The 19,869-nt window shown below is 40.3% G+C and overlaps 1 protein-coding gene and 1 pseudogene across 3 annotated transcripts; one reads left to right on the forward strand and one right to left on the reverse strand.

Moving 5' to 3' along the window:
• The first annotated feature begins 7,022 nt into the window (after positions 1 to 7,022).
• LOC146572059 (uncharacterized) lies at positions 7,023 to 9,866 on the forward strand. 3 transcript variants are annotated; one of them, XR_014892894.1, is made up of 4 exons: positions 7,023 to 7,207; positions 8,140 to 9,198; positions 9,289 to 9,442; positions 9,673 to 9,866. XR_014892894.1 is itself a non-coding variant. In XM_085278575.1 (2 exons), exons 1-2 carry the CDS (start codon positions 7,156 to 7,158, stop codon positions 9,054 to 9,056), a joined length of 969 nt encoding a protein of 322 aa, XP_085134701.1. In that variant the 5' UTR covers positions 7,023 to 7,155; the 3' UTR covers positions 9,057 to 9,866. The 3 variants fall into 3 exon arrangements, 1 of the variants encoding a protein (XP_085134701.1); XR_014892893.1 differs by having other exon boundaries at positions 9,289 to 9,866; XM_085278575.1 differs by having other exon boundaries at positions 8,140 to 9,866.
• A 3,249-nt stretch (positions 9,867 to 13,115) lies between these two features.
• Positions 13,116 to 15,709, reverse strand: LOC146572060 (kallikrein-8-like; annotated as a pseudogene).
• Between the last annotated feature and the right edge of the window lie 4,160 nt (positions 15,710 to 19,869).

Below are 19,869 nucleotides of genomic sequence, written 5' to 3' on the forward strand. Positions count from 1 at the left end.
CTCCTGCAGTGGGAACTCTAACGTTTAGTACATGTGTCCCCACTCAGCCAGGTGAGATATAGCAGAACCATCAATTCAGAGTCTGACAGTAAGGGTGAAGACGAGCCTGACTGTTGGTCTGCTCCAAAACAAGCCCATAAGCAAGCTTTGAAATAATATGTTACAAAATTGTGAAACTGCGACATGATTTGATTGATTTGAAAATGAAATTCATCCTGATCAGGAGCTGTTATGATCTAAATGGTGTTCTAGATCCAGTAAGCATTCATTCAACTTGTCTGCAGCAAAATTAAAAAATAAGTTACCACAAGTTGTTTTTTAAATTGGTAAATAATTGATAAAGTGTTAAAAGTACTGTTTGTGTTTGACCTCATCACCAGGATGAGTTGGAAATACTTCAAATTCCCTCAGGTGGCCTTTTGCTGGTTGGATTGCCACTACAGTCTGTAAACTGTAGAGGTAATTTTGTGAGCTCATTGGATGAGCAGTTTCTGAAATACTCAGACCAGCCCATCTGGCACCAACAACCACGCAATCTCTTTCCCCCATTCTGATACTTGCTTTGACCTTCAGCAGGTCATCATGAACATGTCTGTATGCTTAAATACTTTAATTTGCTGACGTCTGATTGGTTCACTAGACATTTGTGTTTAACGAGCAGGTGAACAGGTGTACCTGGCAAAGTGTGTGTAACCCTCAGTGTTACTGACATGTTCCACACTGATGCACAACAATACTCTGTGCCCCACACAGTTTTATTAAGTATGTCTAATCACTGTGGACATTACATGTACCTTCTTAGAGGAGAGGTCAAAGGTCAGTTACCTTTATAGGTTCCTGCTATATGTTGTGACATATACACAGCACAGTTGTAGGAATGATAGTTTCTAAGTTCTAAAGCTTTTTGTCAATTTTCAACCAATAAATCTTAAAGTTGACCTCGAAGACCACAAGTTTGAATGGATTGTTAACATGACCCCACTCTACAGCACTGCAACATTTTAACATGAGTTATTTAAGACTTTCCAGGTATCCTGGTTACAGAAAAAGATTGATGAGCAGAAAAAAAGAAACAAACTTTAATTGTTTCTGATTAGAAGCTGTACAATCCGGACTGACTTTAACAAATGTGCTATAGGCTCAGCTGGAAAATAGTGAGCTTTACAAGACTGATTTTGTTCCAAAGGCTTTCACAGACCTCAACCAATCCTAAGGCTAATTAGCACGGCTAGAATTTTAAAAACATTTGTTAAATGTTGTCATTGCTAACATATACCTGTTTTAGAGCATGGTGAGTAGCGAGAATGCAAAGTTATTGTTACCTCTAAAAAGAAAAATGTGAAGATGTGATGTTAGCATGAGCTATATAGTATCTCCAAAAGTTGATTCTGTTCATCTGGACTTTACGTTTTGTGGGAAAAACGTTTCGTCACTCATCCAATTGACTTCTTCAGTCTCAGCTGACTGCAGGTTTCCCCAATCTTACAGGGAGTGCAGAATTATTAGGCAAATGAGTATTTTGTCCACATCATCCTCTTCATGCATGTTGTCTTACTCCAAGCTGTATAGGCTCGAAAGCCTACTACCAATTAAGCATATTAGGTGATGTGAATCTCTGTAATGAGAAGGGGTGTGGTCTAATGACATCAACACCCTATATCAGGTGTGCATAATTATTAGGCAACATCCTTTCCTTTGGCAAAATGGGTCAAAAGAAGGACTTGACAGGCTCAGAAAAGTCAAAAATGGTGAGATATCTTGCAGAGGGATGCAGCAGTCTCAAAATTGCAAAGCTTCTGAAGCGTGATCATCGAACAATCAAGCGTTTCATTCAAAATAGTCAACAGGGTCGCAAGAAGCGTGTGGAAAAACCAAGGCGCAAAATAACTGCCCATGAACTGAGAAAAGTCAAGCGTGCAGCTGCCAAGATGCCACTTGCCACCAGTTTGGCCATATTTCAGAGCTGCAACATCACTGGAGTGCCCAAAAGCACAAGGTGTGCAATACTCAGAGACATGGCCAAGGTAAGAAAGGCTGAAAGACGACCACCACTGAACAAGACACACAAGCTGAAACGTCAAGACTGGGCCAAGAAATATCTCAAGACTGATTTTTCTAAGGTTTTATGGACTGATGAAATGAGAGTGAGTCTTGATGGGCCAGATGGATGGGCCCGTGGCTGGATTGGTAAAGGGCAGAGAGCTCCAGTCCGACTCAAACGCCAGCAAGGTGGAGGTGGAGTACTGGTTTGGGCTGGTATCATCAAAGATGAGCTTGTGGGGCCTTTTCGGGTCGAGGATGGAGTCAAGCTCAACTCCCAGTCCTACTGCCAGTTTCTGGAAGACACCTTCTTCAAGCAGTGGTACAGGAAGAAGTCTGCATCCTTCAAGAAAAACATTATTTTCATGCAGGACAATGCTCCATCACACGCGTCCAAGTACTCCACAGCGTGGCTGGCAAGAAAGGGTATAAAAGAAGAAAAACTAATGACATGGCCACCTTGTTCACCTGATCTGAACCCCATTGAGAACCTGTGGTCCATCATCAAATGTGAGATTTACAAGGAGGGAAAACAGTACACCTCTCTGAACAGTGTCTGGGAGGCTGTGGTTGCTGCTGCACGCAATGTTGATGGTGAACAGATCAAAACACTGACAGAATCCATGGATGGCAGGCTTTTGAGTGTCCTTGCAAAGAAAGGTGGCTATATTGGTCGCTGATTTGTTTTTGTTTTTGAATGTCAGAAATGTATATTTGTGAATGTGGAAATGTTATATTGGTTTCACTGGTAAAAATAAATAATTGAAATGGGTATATATTTGTTTTTTGTTAAGTTGCCTAATAATTATGCACAGTAATAGTCACCTGCACACACAGATATCCCCCTAAAATAGCTAAAACTAAAAACAAACTAAAAACTACTTCCAAAAACATTCAGCTTTGATATTAATGAGTTTTTTGGGTTCATTGAGAACATGGTTGTTGTTCAATAATAAAATTATTCCTCAAAAATACAACTTGCCTAATAATTCTGCACTCCCTGTATGAACAGTGCATGTATATGGTTACCTGCCCCCTTGCAAAACTTTGCTAGACCCGTCCCTGCACAGTTACCAGCTGTCAGTAGAAAAGGATCCTGATGTTATTTGTCTCTTAGAAACAGTTCATAACTTCCCTTCAACTCATCCATGTCACCTAAAAGGTAAACCTGTTTCTCCATCACCTGTTCAGCTCTGATGATTCAGTAAGGACATCTGCTGGTTTCATCTTCACGTTTCCCTCTCACCACATATCCAAACCGATATCAATGACCAGCAGCTGTTACAGCTGTGGCTCCAGCCAACATCAGCTGATACTAGAAAGCAATATTAAATTAATTCTAGCAGCAGCTGATCAAGCTTTAACCTGCTGCTGTTGTTTAGAGCGACCACCGCTGGTTTCCTCTTTCTGGCTCGAAATGTGTGATAAACAAACAAGAGAAAAGCAGGCAGAGCTGTGTTCAGTTTAAGAGAGAGGTTTTTGATACCTGAGAAGGAGTGCAGCAGCTCCATGGTGTCTGTGGCACAAGCAAGGTAACCATCAAGCTCAACTGCACTTTGGAGCCTTCTGGAGATTGGTCTGGAGAAGAATTCATCTTCATCAGATGACTCTCTTTGCTGATCCTCACTCTCATGCTCTGTTGTTTAGTATTCAGGACAGACCATCAATAACTTACAATGTATTAGGTGAAATACTCACTTAAGCATCTGTTCAAATGTAAAAATACACAAAAATGGGATCACATGAATCCTTACCAGCCTCTGTTACATCTGCTCTGTCAGTCCAGGAAGTCTTGAACTTGGATAAGAGGACTGCAGCTGCAGCCAACTCTGGATCCTCCATCATCGCTCCAAAATGCTTTTGAAGGCCATTTTGCAGGGCTCTGATGAGTGGCACGCATGTCTTGCTTGATGTCTCCAGCCTGCTAAGTTTGGACAGTAGTTGTTGGATTACTGGCAGGAGCCATCCCATAAAGGAAGTGGACTCAGACTGAAGAATGTTTGAAGCTTTCAGCAGAGGCTTCATGGTGGTACAGTACTCCCTAAGGAATGCAACTTCTGCAGGACTCAACCTGTAAGACACAACAACAAAACCCACCATGACTATAATAGGGATCTTCTGATTTAATATTAAGAGTCTGCTCACGTTTTTAACCATCCATTAAGGAAAATTCACAAAATTTGCAACCATATTGGTAGGTGTCCAATTTTACTCACATTTTCACCTTGAACTCCTCACAAATGCTCCTGATGGCATTTTCACCCTTCTCATCAATGATGCGTATTATCCTTTCAATGGCAAGGTAGGTTGAATTCCATTGTGTTGCATTGGGACGAATGATCTGTAGTTCACACTTGTCCTCTACCACTTCATTAGCCAAATGAGTTTTGTTCCAAATGGCCTGGCATTTTGCAAAGCTTGCACGGGAGAGCCTCTTGTAGGTTTCATTCATGCTCTCTGCTAGGGCAGCATCAGATGTTGCCACAAGGTTTAGCAGGTGACATGCACATCGCTGATGAGGCGGGAGTTGATACTCCAAACCAGAGTCTTCATCAAGAATTGCACTTGCCTCATGGTAGTCAATATGGTCAGTCAGGTCAATAGTTTCTGGGTCTGCTTCATCTTCAGCTTCATCTGCATCATTTTGTGCCCCAAACATGTGGAAGGCCTTGACAAAGTTGGATCCACTATCAGTTGTGGTTCTTACAACTTTGCCTCTAATCTTGTATTGGCAATGGATATCATCAAGCGCACCAGCAAGCATGTCAAATGTGTGAGACCCTCTCAATCTTTTGCATGCTGGTGCTGCAGATCTTCTTTCCAGGGACTCTTCCTCCAATGGCATGTGACTCCAAGGTAATTTTTCTGATGAGCTGACCAACAATCAGTAGTGGTAGCAACCAATTTGACTTTATCCAATGCTGCAACCAAAGTCATCTTCATGTGATCAGCAGCTTCACAGATTCTGGCACAGACAGTGGGTCTGGAGATGACTTTGGCTTGAGGTTGTAATGTGGTAACCAATTCTTTGAAAGATGGCTGTTCTAGCACTGCAAATGGCTGTAGACCCTCACATGTGAAATTGATGACAAGCATGTCAACAGTTGCTTGTGGAACATGTTTGTTTGCAGCTCTCAACATCAGGTCTGGTAACTTGGCTTGTGTATTTGCTGAGAGCTTGTTTGGTGTGGCTGTGGTCTTTCGCTGACGAGATGTTGATGCCACAGTGATATTGTACTGCTCAATCTTCGATGGATGTTTCCTCTGTAGAGATAAATATTATCATACGTCAGGTTCATACATTACTTCATAACATCACTGTGATTAACACTACAGGAAAACACATTTTTAAAACATCATTCAACTAGACATGAGCTAATCTTTGATTGTTTAGCATAGTATAAAAGAGTGGTGAATTTGGTCAAATCTTGCAGATATATTGCTGTATTTATTTACAAATGTAAACCAATTTTGAACGATCATTGCAAAAAACATGAATTTCTGTATACATTCTAAGTTCTGTAATCTGTATACTATCTGTAAAAAGAGTATCGACCAATGTATCAGTATCTAAATTTTTAACTCCTTTTTATCAGTATCACCCTAAAGTTTTCAGTATTAGTCAGGTTCTAAAAATACTAAGAGAGCAAAATATGTGTATATAGCAAATGTAATTTAAGAAAAGGGATCACATACACAAAAATGCTGCCCATACAGCTAACAAATAAAATCAATCCACATTATGTTCTTTGAAAAATATATCATATTGGGAAACATATAACCCTACTGATTAAGAGCCACGTCACTATGATAGACCTATATCAGGCCAATGATCCTGATCAACTGATCCATCAATCGGGCTCTGGTACATGTCAGCTGAGAGCTGGAAGATTAATTTGAGATGCAGCTCAGCACTGTGTTCAAATTTTGTTTTTGTTTTTTATATAGGCCAGCTGATTGTAGGCCTGTGAGTTTTAAATGACTACAAATTTAATTTATTGTAATGACGGTGGTTATCCAAATAATAAGCTAAAACATTCCTATGAATTTAGCTGTTCAGTGGTGACGCACGAATCCTACTTCCGGGTCTAAAGTAGTCTGCGTTTAATATGGCTTTTGTATTGTTAACATGTTTAATGTTATGTATTTTCTTCTATTTGATCTCAAAAAGCTCCTAAAACAGTCAGTGATCACTGTTGACCTCCCTCGGCTTTTATTACCGCTAATCATTTATTTAAGCTCAGTTTTTAAAACCTTAGTATGTAACTACAGCCCAGCCCATGCAGCAGTATATGAATGACTAACCTCGTATTGTGGATGGATTATCTCAGCATCCTGCCATGCGATTACATTTGTTCCTGATCACCGAGAACACTCACATTAACGTTTATGGAGTGGAAAAAAGTTAGCTTGTTTATATTATGCTAACATAGCTGTGTCGCTAGCGGTCACGTAGCACATCATTATATACCAGCTAGCCAAACTTCAGTAACCCTACAAACGTCACTGCTGTTTAGTTTTCTGTCTTCATTTATGCTGGAAGTGATAGCAGAGCTGTACGTTTGAATTTGTTTCCAAAACCCTGCAGTCAGGACATGCTATATTGTATTTAGATAGAAGCTAGCGAGCTAACGCCCTGCTAACTTCTAACTCTGTTAAATGTCATAAATTCCGTTTTCATGGATGCCTGGATGTTAAACTCAATTGTTACACCTGGTAGAGCAGAACGCTGATCATTTTATTAAAAATGAAAGACTTTAGACAGTTTTTCAACTCTCAGTAATGCCATAGTGATCGTTTGATATATGGACCTGCAGCAGAGTTTAGACCCAGACACGGCTAGTGACGTCAGATTGAACAACCGGATAGTTCTATCACGTGCACGTGTACACGTTGACAACCGTAACCATGGCCGCCGAGGGTATATAAATGCTTCACAAGGTTCCAAACGTCCGTTTACACTTGCTCGTGGACTTGTTTCGACCTGCTCCAACCTCAGCCTGTGGAAAGCTAAGTTTTGCAAAACATTTTACTGGAAGCGGATATAACTTGAACGCATAACAAGTACTTCATCTGTGGATCGTTTGTACTTGTTTTTGTTTTTCAAGTTTGAAGATGGCTCGCCGTGGACCCGGACTCCCCGACTGTCACCTGGACTTCGCTGCAGGTACGTTTGAAAATTTCTTTAAATGTAAATTACTGTAATAATTTAACAAGTTCCAGTGTGAATATCAAGTTTTAACGTGATCAAATATGTGTATTCAAGATTGTTTCCCGTAAATTGTTTGTATGTTTTAAATTTTCCGGGAGAGGTGTAGAAATTATTAACGACTGATGTATGAATATGAAAAAAGGTGTTACTTTGACTTGAAGGCTTCAAATTTGACACTTTTCTTTAAAATGAAATGGTTAAAAATAGCTTAATGGACTAAAATTTGTAAAATGCCCAAAAATCAGTTTCTGTGGTAACGGCATCTTCAAGATGTCATGGCCTCAGAACACGCAGGCGTAAACACACAGATCCAGGTCCCCTCCTGACATCCTTTTCTTCTCCGGATCAAAGGCTTTATTGACATAAACTATATTTTTTCTCTGCTGCAAAACACAAAGATAAAAAAATACAAATAAAATAATATCAAAAGAATATGAAAACAGTAGTAATAATGGCATTAAGACCTATCTTCTGTTACGGTAATGCTTTTAACCTTATTAGATAGCAGAGAGAGATATTGTACACGGGGATATTTACACAGGGATAGCATGTTTACCACAGATTAGATGTATCTGTCCTCACGGCACATTTCTAAATATGTGGATTCTGAGTTAAGAGTTTCTGTTTGTTTGTTTTTGACTTGACCATCATTTTCAGACATACCTGCAGAGCTTTGTGTGTGCAATTCTTACTCTTGCCAAGGAGGTTGTGTTTTTATTTTAAAAAAATAAATATATATATATATATATATATATATATTATAGCTTATGTATATCTATATTATAGCTTATGTATATATATATTATAGCTTATGTATATATATATATATATATATATATATATATATATTACATTCCTAATGTTATTTTAAAATTGTTTCCTCACAGGGCGTCTTGACTATGTGGTTGAACGCCCTGCAGAAGCTCAGGACACTGATACCCAGCGTATCAGCGAAGGTGAGTATGGTAGGTATTTTATCCCTCTCTCACCCTCACCTTCTTCTCATGAAGCACCAGATGCAGATGTCGGTGAACAGCAAGGTGAGTATGGTGAGTACCGCCCCTACTTACCTGTAGATGATGAAGAGGTGAGTGAACAGACTGACAGTTCATCTGACTGGAACGACTCAGAAGAGTGGGGGGATTGGCTTAGCGATGACTCTGGGTATGACACCATGGATGAGAGAGATGATTCCCCTCTCATCCGGGAGCACCCTCCAGAGCCGTTTTGGCACGATTGGCAACGTCCTATTGCTCCAGGTGCTGCCCCCATCGCCATGCCGCCTTTCGGCCAGGCCAATGCCCCACTCTTCCCTCGAGTTGTTGCCCCAGTTGGTGATCCGCCAGCTGCTCCTCCCTCAGCTGCTCCCTCTGCTGCTCCCTCTGCTGCTTCTTCCTCAGCTGCTCTCTCTGCTGCTCTCTCTGCTGCTCCCTCTGCTGCTTCTTCCTCTTCTGCTCCCTCTGCTGCTCCTCCCCCAGCTGCTCCCTCTGCTGCTCCTTCCTCAGCTGCTCCCTCTGCTGCTCCTTCCTCAGCTGCTCCCTCTGCTGCTCCTTCCTCAGCTGCTCCCTCTGCTGCTTCTTCCTCAGCTGCTCCCTCTGCTGCTCCTTCCTCTTCTGCTCCCTCTGCTGCTCCTTCCTCAGAAAAGAGAAGCAGAGAAGACATCTGCACCGAAGAGGTAAGTGCAAAGAGGTGCAAGGTGAGTGACCAGTTTGATGCCCCTTCAACATCCTCAGGTAGTTTTGGAGTCAGATGTTTCTGGGAGAGGCTTTTTAACCTTTCCCTTGATGACAGTGACTCTGATTAGTTTATGTTAGAATGTGTTTTTAAACTTTGCCTTTGTGTTTTTACAGATATAAGAACATCTGACTTGCACATGTGAAATGTATTGTTTTTTTCTTGAATAATATATGTTTTTCCCAAGCCCTAATTCACCATGCAGGACAAAGGTAAGTCTGTACTTAATCTCAACACAAATAAGTAGAAAAGGTTTAAAAATGATGCAGTGAACTGACTGTAGTCTCTTGTTTTTACATAAGATATAGCCTGTGGCTAAGAATTCAACACTTCAGACACTCAACATCCAAGATGGAGCAAACACCCCACCCAGAAGACAGCCTTACCCCGACCAACCCGATGAGAAGGATGGATGACCAAGTGAAAAACGGGAGAGTGGTGCTGTGTTCCAACTATGTAAGTTATCACCTCACATTGACAACAAACTGTATTGAAGACAAAATTCTTCCAATAGTTGGTATAAATCATCATCCTATGTCAGCAGCACTGTAGGTTTAGCTTTATTTATATTTTTCATGTGTATACGTTGGGTTTAAAATTGCTTTTTAACAACATACTGCAGCTACCAACAATGAAAATGCTGTTTTGTGTTAAAATGACGTCTTTCTTGTGTTATTACTTTGCAGGGCAGCTGAGAGTGGACAGAGCTGCACAGAGGACCAAAGATCCACTCTCAGCACTTCATACCTGACTGGCCACAGCACCAACCCTCCTCACCCTGGGTGAGGAGGGTCCTGACCCCGCCTGCACAGAGGGAGTTGTGAACATGCACTTCTGTGTCGGTGGGTTTAGGATCCTCCTCACACTCACACTGATGAAGACTGTCACTGGAAGATGTCTCCATTGCATCAGCAGGACGTAAGCATTTGTAAAATATTACAGTTTGTGATGTTTTATACATATTTTTATTGCATCATTTAAAACTATGAGATATAAAATAAACCAATTTTCATAAAATTTTCTGTGTATTTAGTTGTTTTCTTAATAAGTTCTTTGGAACATCATTGCAACCTGTCAGCTTTTTATTGAGGATTTAGAAAGTTGCTGGTGGCCCGAGTGTGTAGAGTGGGGTGTTGTTTTTGTCACATGGTGAAAGTGACCTCATGGGGAGCAAAGAGAACAACTGAACAATTTGGGGATTCACAGACTTTCGTAATCGCTAAAAACAATTAATAAAAATTGTTCTGTGTGAACTAAAAGCTCAAATATAAACCATCCTGACACTGACACAAATGATCTGCTGTTTATAAGCAGGACAGTGTTTTCATGAGCCTGGATGAAGCTAATTTGCATGAGTTTAACCTGCTGGTCAAAAACTTGCATGACTCTGATATCACTCCAACTTTCTTCTGTTTATTTATTCATTTTTGCTAATTGTAGTAGATTAATATGTTCACCAACTGATTGTTGGCCTGAATGTTTGAATGTTTGCAGTTTCAGGTCCTACTGATCAGTTTTAAGTATTGTAGAAAGTGAGCAGCAATTGAATCAAGTCCTGGGATGAAATGGGACAAAAGGGTAATGTGACAGCCACATTAGTTCCCTTCCCTCGTTTAACAATGTGTAAGCAGACTGCTTTAACCTGCAATTTACTGCATGTTGTTAGGCTGCATGGTACAACCACAGTCTGCTAACCACCCGTGGTGATCGAAGGTTTTGAGGTCTTGCTTGAGCTACTGATGAAGTTTTATCAAAGCTTGTTAAGTTTCCCAACCACATTTTATCCTGATGGTCCAAGGCTTACATCTTTATGCTCACAGACGTACTTCTGTAATTAATCAGTGACCGATTTATTACTTTAAGTTACAGTGTGAGGGGCATTAATGAACATAAATCAGATTTAACTGGATTATGTGTTTAGGTCAAGAGACACAGACCTTCATCTTTAAGAGGCTCTTCTTGAATATCTAATCACGATGTTTGCCATGCAAGTACACTGGGCGGTTGTTTTTAACACAATCATTTGAAGATTCTGATGAAGTGAAGTATTGTTTCAATGAGTTGTGGCACCATTCTTGCTTTAGCAGTGAAAGGAGTCAGGTAGGGCTCCATCAGGAAGAGGGCCCCAGAGGTCCTATCCCCCCGCCCACTTCCCTGGGGCTTGAACATCAGTGGATTTCCACTTAAGCAAAGCCTCATCAAGTTCCTGCAAACAGCACCACACACACACTATCATGTACAGAGTGTGGATGCTGTGTCTAAGACCACGATCATTGTGTTCCCACCATCTGGTGCAAGCTTCATCTGTCTCACTGTGTTCTCCTAAAGGCCAAGACAGCAGGACAGTGAACTCAATCTCACTTATAGGTGCCAGAAATCAGAGGATGTGAGATTAATGGTGGTAATCAGGTTATGCATTTGTTGTCTTCTCAGCAGGTGGGAAACATCTCTCTTTATTTGTTTATGTACATGTGTATCAGAAATCTATTTTCCTGTACAGCTCAGGATTAAGGAACAATGTTGATCTAATCTAATGAAGATCAGTGAAAATACTGACATTAGTGACGTTAACCCTTGACTAAGAGTTTCTTAGTCAATTGTTAATGGGAAACACATTTCCACACCACCATCTTCTAAGCTGTGATGCTACATGTGCAGCAGCAAACGTCCAATTAGTACCGATCAGAAGGTTGGAGGTTCGATCGCAGCCTGATCTGATCTGTATCTCAAAGTATCCTTGGACACGATACTGAACCCCAAACTGCTCTTTCATGTGTCCATCAGAGTATGAATGTTAGATAGAAAGAACTTAGGTACAGAAAAGTGCTTGTATGAATGGGTGAATGAGGTGTATAAAGTACTTTGAGTGCTTGAGTAGAAAAGTGCTATTTAAGAACAAGGATGTGCAAGAATTTGCTAGACACGCTCTTCTTTTTCCAAAACTAAAAATGTTATTTCAAATTTGGCAGCCTGTGTGTCAAAGAGACTGAAGAGTAACTAAAGGGCAAAGTCCAGGAATACAGCCAAACTCAGGAGACCAGTTAGGAGCACAACTGAGCAAAGGTGATTCAAAAAAAATGGAGAGAAACTCTGCCATGCAGTGCCATGCTGAGCAGACTGGTTTACAGCCACAAGAGAGACTCAGCGTTCACAGATCATAAAATCTTCAGGGAGCAAAGCTCTCAGAGAAGCTATAATGCAATCCACAGATAGAATACAGTCAATAAGCTCCAAGTGAAATGTTAAACAGTGCATGGATAGCTTTTTGTTCAGCTTTTTCTTCGTATCCTTTTTCCCCCTTTCTAAAGTCTCTTCAGAGGCTTTGCAATTTGTCAAACAGCAGCTGGTAAAAAGGCTTTTGCAGTGAGGCAGGGAGCCTGTTCAAACCAGATTATGCTTGATTTGATGACTGCAGAGAACTTGGGGCTGACAGCTCAGATTAGGATCGGTTCTCCCTTGAAAAGGCATTAGTGTGTTCTGTCATGGCAGGATTTCTGTTCAATGTGCAGGTAGATTGAAATCAAAGGGCACCAAAGACACACAAACCTGAGGGATCATTACGTGACACCCAAAGCATCTGAGCAGTCTTATTCCTTCATCTGTACCAAATTACTCAGATTCACAGACGTCGTGCACAGCAGACCTGCAATACAACGATGAATAACAGGAGTTACGCCTGCGTTTGACAGGTCAAAATGTCACAGGGAGCAGTTCAGTTAAGTTTCATTCCCCTCCAGAAATCACTTCATGCATGATTATCAGGAACCTTTGAGTAATGACAGCACTTAAGTGAGTGTTTCCTTACCATATTCCACTTTGTCACCAAGTTTTAGGATGAGAATGTTTTTTTCTACTTCTATTTTTTTATATCGTTGTTATTATTTCTGTTGTAATTTGTGTTTGTTTTTTGTTTGTTTGTTCAGTTTTTCAGCCTTGTTGCATTTTTTTCTATTTCCGTTGTGTTTTATTCAACTTCTGTTACATTTTGCAGGATTTTGCAGCTTTTTCTATTGACGGGTGTTTTCTTCAGGGCCACCATATTATCATTATCTTTAAAACTGCATTTGAAACTTAATGCTGAGTTTTTACTTTCTGCAGTTGAAGTTATCTAAAGAAACTGTGTGTGGGTGCAGCTGAAAAAACGTCTTTTGGCAAATAACACAGAAATTCTGAAATCCTCTACTGCTTATATCAAAGAGAATAAAAGAAACCAAAGCTAAACTCTAAAAGATTATTTATTTCAGCTTGTTTACAGTTATCCACACCTCACAGCTTTTTATGGGTTGATAGTTTTCCTGATCCAATCTGCATACTCAGGATCACAGAGGTCCATGAAGGCAGCCGGTGCTCTGCATACAAAGTCTGGATCTCCCACAAAAGAAGAGACCCCATAAATCCTGCCATTATGAACCACTCCTCCACCAGAGTCTCCCTGCAAGACAGAAATACAGTTTCCCAGTTTTATAAAATCTTTCTGTATTTTGAATGTTTAATAAATGCAGCTGTGAGCTGAGGGATCATGCAAACTCACTCGACATATATCTTTCCCAGGACTTTGTCCACAGAACCAGTGCTGATAGCTCCTGACTCGGTGGACCTCGGGGAATTTTTTCAGTAAAATATCATTGAGCTCTGTACAGCTGACAACCTCAGTCTCTGCACAGTGAAGAGAGGGTGATTCACCAGGTTCTAGAAAAAAGGGACAATTAGTTCAGCTTAAAGCACTTTTTAAAAAATGATGCAGATTTGTATTTTATGCAGAAATGCAGCAGAAAGAAATAAAATGGTCTGAGCTCACAGGAAAAGCTTGTTTTTACTTTGAACACATTAGAAATGAAGCAAAATACAATTTCAGTACAAATATCTGCAACATCTCTTTACTAATAAAGTAACAGTTTGGATGGTTTGTTTTCTTTTTTCTTAATACAACAAATTTGTTAAAAATCATCTTCCTTCTTTTCTCATTAGCTAGTCCAGTGGTGGCACCATAACCTGCGACCTCAACTCTGGAATGACACAAGAAGTGTTTGGACACTTTTCTCTCCTTTTTTTGTCAGTTACATACAAATACATATATTGATTGTTTTGCACGTTAACTTTGAAATGTTGCCCTGAGGCCTGTACTATGAAGCAGGATCTCATCTCTCCAGGTAACTTCAGAGTTCTATATGAAGGATTTTGACTTCTTACCAGAGAAAATTGTAAGAGTAACCTTGACCTGCTGTTATATTAGTTATGTCCTTTATAGAGTTTTAGTCACCACTTTATCATCACGCACCACACCTGGCTAGCATGCTTGGACTGTGCTTGCTCAGCGCATTGGGAAACCATTCAAGCTCACTGCAGCACATGCTACTTCCTGTTTTAAAGGGCCTTGTAGCAGCCCTTGTTACATGCGTGGGCACGGAGCGTGAAGCAGAAAGCACAGCTTAAAAGAGAAGTTGATATACCCGGCGGCGTGACACTGACTGGTGTTTTACGTTTTCTCAAGCCAGCTAACACAAAGTAAGCCAAGCCTTGTTGAATTTTCTTTGTACTATATCCCTCTGGTTAAGTTCAAGTTTAGAGATCATTTGTCCAGAAAAGCAGCATCACCATTCCTGGAAGATCCCTTGAAACTTTCAACTTTAGACCCTCCTACTGTACTACATGGACAGTGGGAGGGGCTAAAATTCTTCAATAGCATTTTTTCATAGACATTTTTCAGTTTGCAGCCTATGTTTAAATTCTGTTGTTATATTAAGTTTTATTTTCTCTTAAACTAATAAACAGCAGAAAGTTTGTAGCTGACAGAATAAAAGCTGAAACTCTCTTTCAAACATTAATTAAATGAAATACTTGATTAATGATCCATCAGATTCTCCTGTGTAATGATAGGCCGTGATGTCAGTCAGGATTTTTGCTGTCTTTCTTGCTTGTCTCCAAATGGGCTAGACTTTATTGATATAGATTTCATCCAGTCTTATTGAACAAAGCATCTGAAGTGCTTGCACATTCATATAGTGCTTTTACTACTAAGCTACCCTGCAGCAATTTTACACACACACACACACACACACACACACACACACACACACACACACACACACACACACACACACACACACACAACACTGGTTTTTCTGCAGCAGCTGTTACTTTCAGTCTGTATTATGCATTTAAACCCTTCATATTTTTCTAATATTACAGTTTTATCTTCCTTTTTAAAACCTGCACTGCCAGTATAGTTTATCCACATCCGTTAGGATTGAAAGCCCTGGTTAACTTGATAACCAGGGCTTTGAATTGATAAGCAGCTTCCTGTGAGTACTTATCCTGATTCCCACTGTTGGGATAAGATAAAGGAAATATATTCTACATATGCTGAACTCACTTCACAGCACAGAGCTCAGGTCAAGAAGAAACTTTAAGAAAAAAAACTTCAAAGCAAGAAACTTTGAGCCACAGGAACATAAATGTATCATTTGAATCTAAAACTGAAGTTAGCACGACGTGTCAGTATCTGTCAGAACACATGAACCTGAAGCAGAAACATCCACAACTCACAGTCAGGTAGTTTTATAGGTTGGATATCAGAGCTGCTAGTAGCTGCAGCAGCATGATGTCATGAACTCTGCCTGTGCTGGTGTCTTTGTCTGTATAGATCTCAGCTTCTGCTGTTATCTGCACTTCTTGTTCGGACCCCCTTGATGCACACTTAGATTTGCAAACATGGTCCTGCATGTGCACAGCAAACATAAAACATGATTACTGATGGTCACCATATTCTATTTCTCATCTTGTCTGAATGTATTTTACTTTTTACTGAATAGCAAAAACAAGTTTTAGTTGCTGCTCTGATCTCCTCACCCTCCTGGCTTCAGACGGTGAGCTGCAGTCAGAATCCAGCGGTCGCTGATCAAAGAGCCTCCACACAAGCTGGAAGGTCCATGTGGATAAACTGCTCTGAGCTGTACATGATACTGTCGCTCACATTCATCACCTCCAATGACTCTCTTTTGCAGAGCGACCTCTGTGTTCGCCGTCACACCTGAAAGAGGAATCCCCCGCCCACCAGGTCACTGCCAGTTTTTCTTTGTACCTGTAAAATATCTGCTCTCAGAAGTAAGGCAGAACCACACAGTGAGGACCAGAGCCATTAAATATAGATACTGTAGCTGAACACTCGCTGATACACAGAGAAAAGAGAAGAGGCACCACACATAGTGTTGCTGCCATTCACTCTCTAATGACTGCATTTCAGTTTGAATATTGGACACTGCATAGTCACATAGTGTCATTATGAAGCTTTATGAACTGCAAAGCTGCAAAGCTCCACACATTTATGCAAAGTTACTTATCGTCTCTTTTGGCTTTCATAAAGTGACAGAAGGGAAATGAAGGTAAAATGTTTCTATAGAGAAAGTGCTTCACAATAATAATCAATAAAAATAAATACAAACATTAAAAGACAATAATAATATCCACTACCTAAAATTAAGCCTGTACAAATAAGTAGAGCTGCTCTTTCAAATGTTCAGACCGCAGAGATCAAATGTAATATTAGTGCATTCCATAGATTATCAGCCAACAGCCTTGAAGACACACTTAGTCTCTTTTAGTTTTCAGCCTAGAACGAGGAACCACCAGCAGGTTTCTGTCAGAAGACCTCAGTGACCTGCACCTTATAGATGGAAGCAAATGAAGTTTGATCTCAGCTTCATGCTCTTGTTCTGCTCGTGCTCTGATTTGAATTACATGTTCTACACACTTCACTGTATCTCACTGTCAGTTTGTCAATTTGTGACATTAATTCAGAGGAATGTGGTGTAAACCAATGATTTATAAACCTAAAACAGCTCATGATCACTAACCAATGCTAACTTTGAGAAGCAATACAGAACATATTGTGCCCTCTGTGTGGCTAATGGAGCTCTTAAGAGTAGAAGAGCAAAACAAAAGAAAAAAAAAACCTCACTCACGAGTCTGCGACTGCGTGCTGACAGAGAGCGAGTGGGTTACCTCTGTGTGACTTCAAGCAGCAGAGAGTAAGGCTCTGACTGTGGTCTGCATATATGTGCCGAGCAGCAATTCAGAATACCCACTGTGCACAGTTTCTGTGAGGTTTGGCATAACTCGATGCATTGAATCATTTTTATATTATACAGACAGAATTATGCAGTAAGAACCAGCAGTTAAATATAGAAACTGTTGTTGAATACTCACTGATACACAGAGGCAAGAGAAGAGGCAGCAGACACAGTGTTCCTGCCATTCACCCTCTAACAACTGCCTTTCTGTCTGAATGGTGACCATTGTATAGTCACCAGTGTCATGATGAAGCCTTATCATGCTGCATGAAAAGCTGCAATACTCCACACATTGATGCAAAGTTACTCATCAGCAGTTTTTGCTTTTGCCTTTCATAAAGTGCTGGGAGGGAAATGAAGCTGAGAAATGAAACTTTGAGTATTGTGTAAACCGTCGATTTTATAGAAGATCTACAGTATGAACTGACCATAAATGTACTTTGGTCAAGACCTGAATTAAATTTCATCCAAAGGCTTGTGGCTCAAATTTGAGCAGGGCCTGACAGCTTCAGTAGAAAGACGCTGAGGGTCCTGTCACTGTTGTTGATGTCTCTGTCCTGAAAGATCACAGACTGCCCTGTGATTTGTGGTGTTTCTTGTGGACTCGTAAAAGGATTTATTTACTTAGGATTTATTTACACTGAGGGTTACACACACTTTGCCAGGTACACCTGTTCACCTGCTCGGTAAACACAAATATCTAGTGAACCAATCAGACGTCAGCAAATTAAAGTATTTAAGCATACAGACATGTTCATGATGACCTGCTGAAGGTCAAAGCAAGTATCAGAATGGGGGAAAGAGATTGCGTGGTTGTTGGTGCCAGATGGGCTGGTCTGAGTATTTCAGAAACTGCTCATCCAATGAGCTCACAAAATTACCTCTACAGTTTACACACTGTAGTGGCAATCCAACCAGCAAAAGGCCACCTGAGGGAATTTGAGGTATTTCCAACTCATCCTGGTGATGAGGTCAAACACAACCAGTACTTTTAACACTTTATCAATTATTTACCAAATTAAAAAACAACTTGTGGTAACTTATTTTTCATTTTGCTGCAGACAAGTTGAATCCAACAAAGTCACATGACCTTTTATCATCCTTGAACTTATTTCTAGTACAACATTTAATATAAACACTGTATTTTTATTTAAAAAATAATTATTAAAAACACTCCTTTTAATATGTTAAAATCAGCCAAACTTTTATTTTAAAATATAAATAAAGTATATCAGCCAACATACTGGTCACTGTTCTGCTGAACAACACACATATTACCAATATTGTACCCGGTGTTATTTAATAATAGTTAAATATTTTCAAAATTAAAGTTCATATTTTTATTTGTCACACAATCAAAAACTTTATTAACCTTACAATAAAACAAAGTCTCAGATTTAATTATTCTGAAACTAAGTTTAAGCTTCTCATAACTTTGTATTGCAAGTTACATTACTGATATAATAAATATAAAATGGTTTTATTGTTCATCCACAAGTGCAGTCTCTGGCTCAAATAACACAGAAGCTTGGTGTGTTCTAATATCTTTAAGGATGGTTTGTTTGTCAGTCCAGGCAGTGTTTCACTTTTTGTGGAAAAACTTGCGATACATTGAGTATATTCAGTATATCGCACAGCCCTGCTGTGAACCCCTCCAGTGTGAGCTGGAGGCCGCTGAGTGATGGCTAACCAAGCCCGATAGAACTCCGCCTTCAGTTTAATGGCTCCTTTCTGGGAGGTTACCACCACGACAGGCACCAAGCACCTTGCTGCCACAGCTCCTTGCAGCAGGCTCAGCTATGGAGGAGCAGAACATTGTCCATTCTGACTCAGTGTCCAAAGCCTCCCTCAGAATGCTGTCGAACCGGCAGTTAAAGGGGTGTCCAGCATCCTCCCCCACCACCTGACCCAACTCACCATCAGGTGACCATCAGTTCATAGCTCAGCTCTGTTCTTCACCTGAGTGTCCATAAGATACAGTTGAAGAACCCAAGCTGTTTGTTGAGGTCAGTATCTCTCAAGTAAAGTAAAAGCAAGTGTCTTTAAACAAAAGCTAAACTCCAGATATTTTCTATTTTGAGCTTAAGATGATTCGATCGGTTAATTAAGTCCATTTGAGTTCATTTGTGGCACACTTGTGGATGCATGTAAAACCACACCCCCAAACACAGAGCCTCTTTCTTTGACATCATAGGAAAATCAACCAAGACATCAGGAAATGAATTGTAGACTCCACAAGTGTGGCTCATCTTTAGGTGCAATTTTCAGATGCCTGAAGGTCCCACATTCATCCATTCAGACAATAATACGAGAGAATAAAAAGTACAGGAACGTACAACCATCATACCGCTCAGGAAGGAGACCTACAAACCTGACCCAGTTACACCAGTTCTGTCAAGAGCAGTGGGCCAAGATTCCAGCAAACTGTTGCAGAAAGCTGGTGGAAGGACACCTGAAGCGTGTGGCCCAAGTGAAACAGTTTTGGGGCAATTTTACCAAATAATAAGGAAGTGTATGCATACTTCTGACTCTGATGAAAGTTAAAGAAACAAAAAACAAACAAACTTCTCTCTCTTTATTTTGAATGTGTAAACAGAATCCGCAAAAAGATGTAAACACAAAGCGCGGCTCATTCACCCGGACATGCCGTCAGGTGCTGAAAGCAGACGTCCAAAGCGAAATAGTCAATTCACTTTGGGCACGTCATTGTCAAGCAGGACGATTAACCCTAACCCTATGAAATAAGAAGTTATCTATAAGGTTATAATTAAACTGCTACGCAGATAAGCTACACAAAAACACCACTATGTGTTG

Source organism: Mchenga conophoros, linkage group LG6, assembly GCF_057382185.1.
Source record: "Mchenga conophoros isolate Kocher_MC1m ecotype Shallow Benthic linkage group LG6, M_conophoros_male_GT1.1, whole genome shotgun sequence".
NCBI lineage: Eukaryota > Metazoa > Chordata > Actinopteri > Cichliformes > Cichlidae > Mchenga > Mchenga conophoros.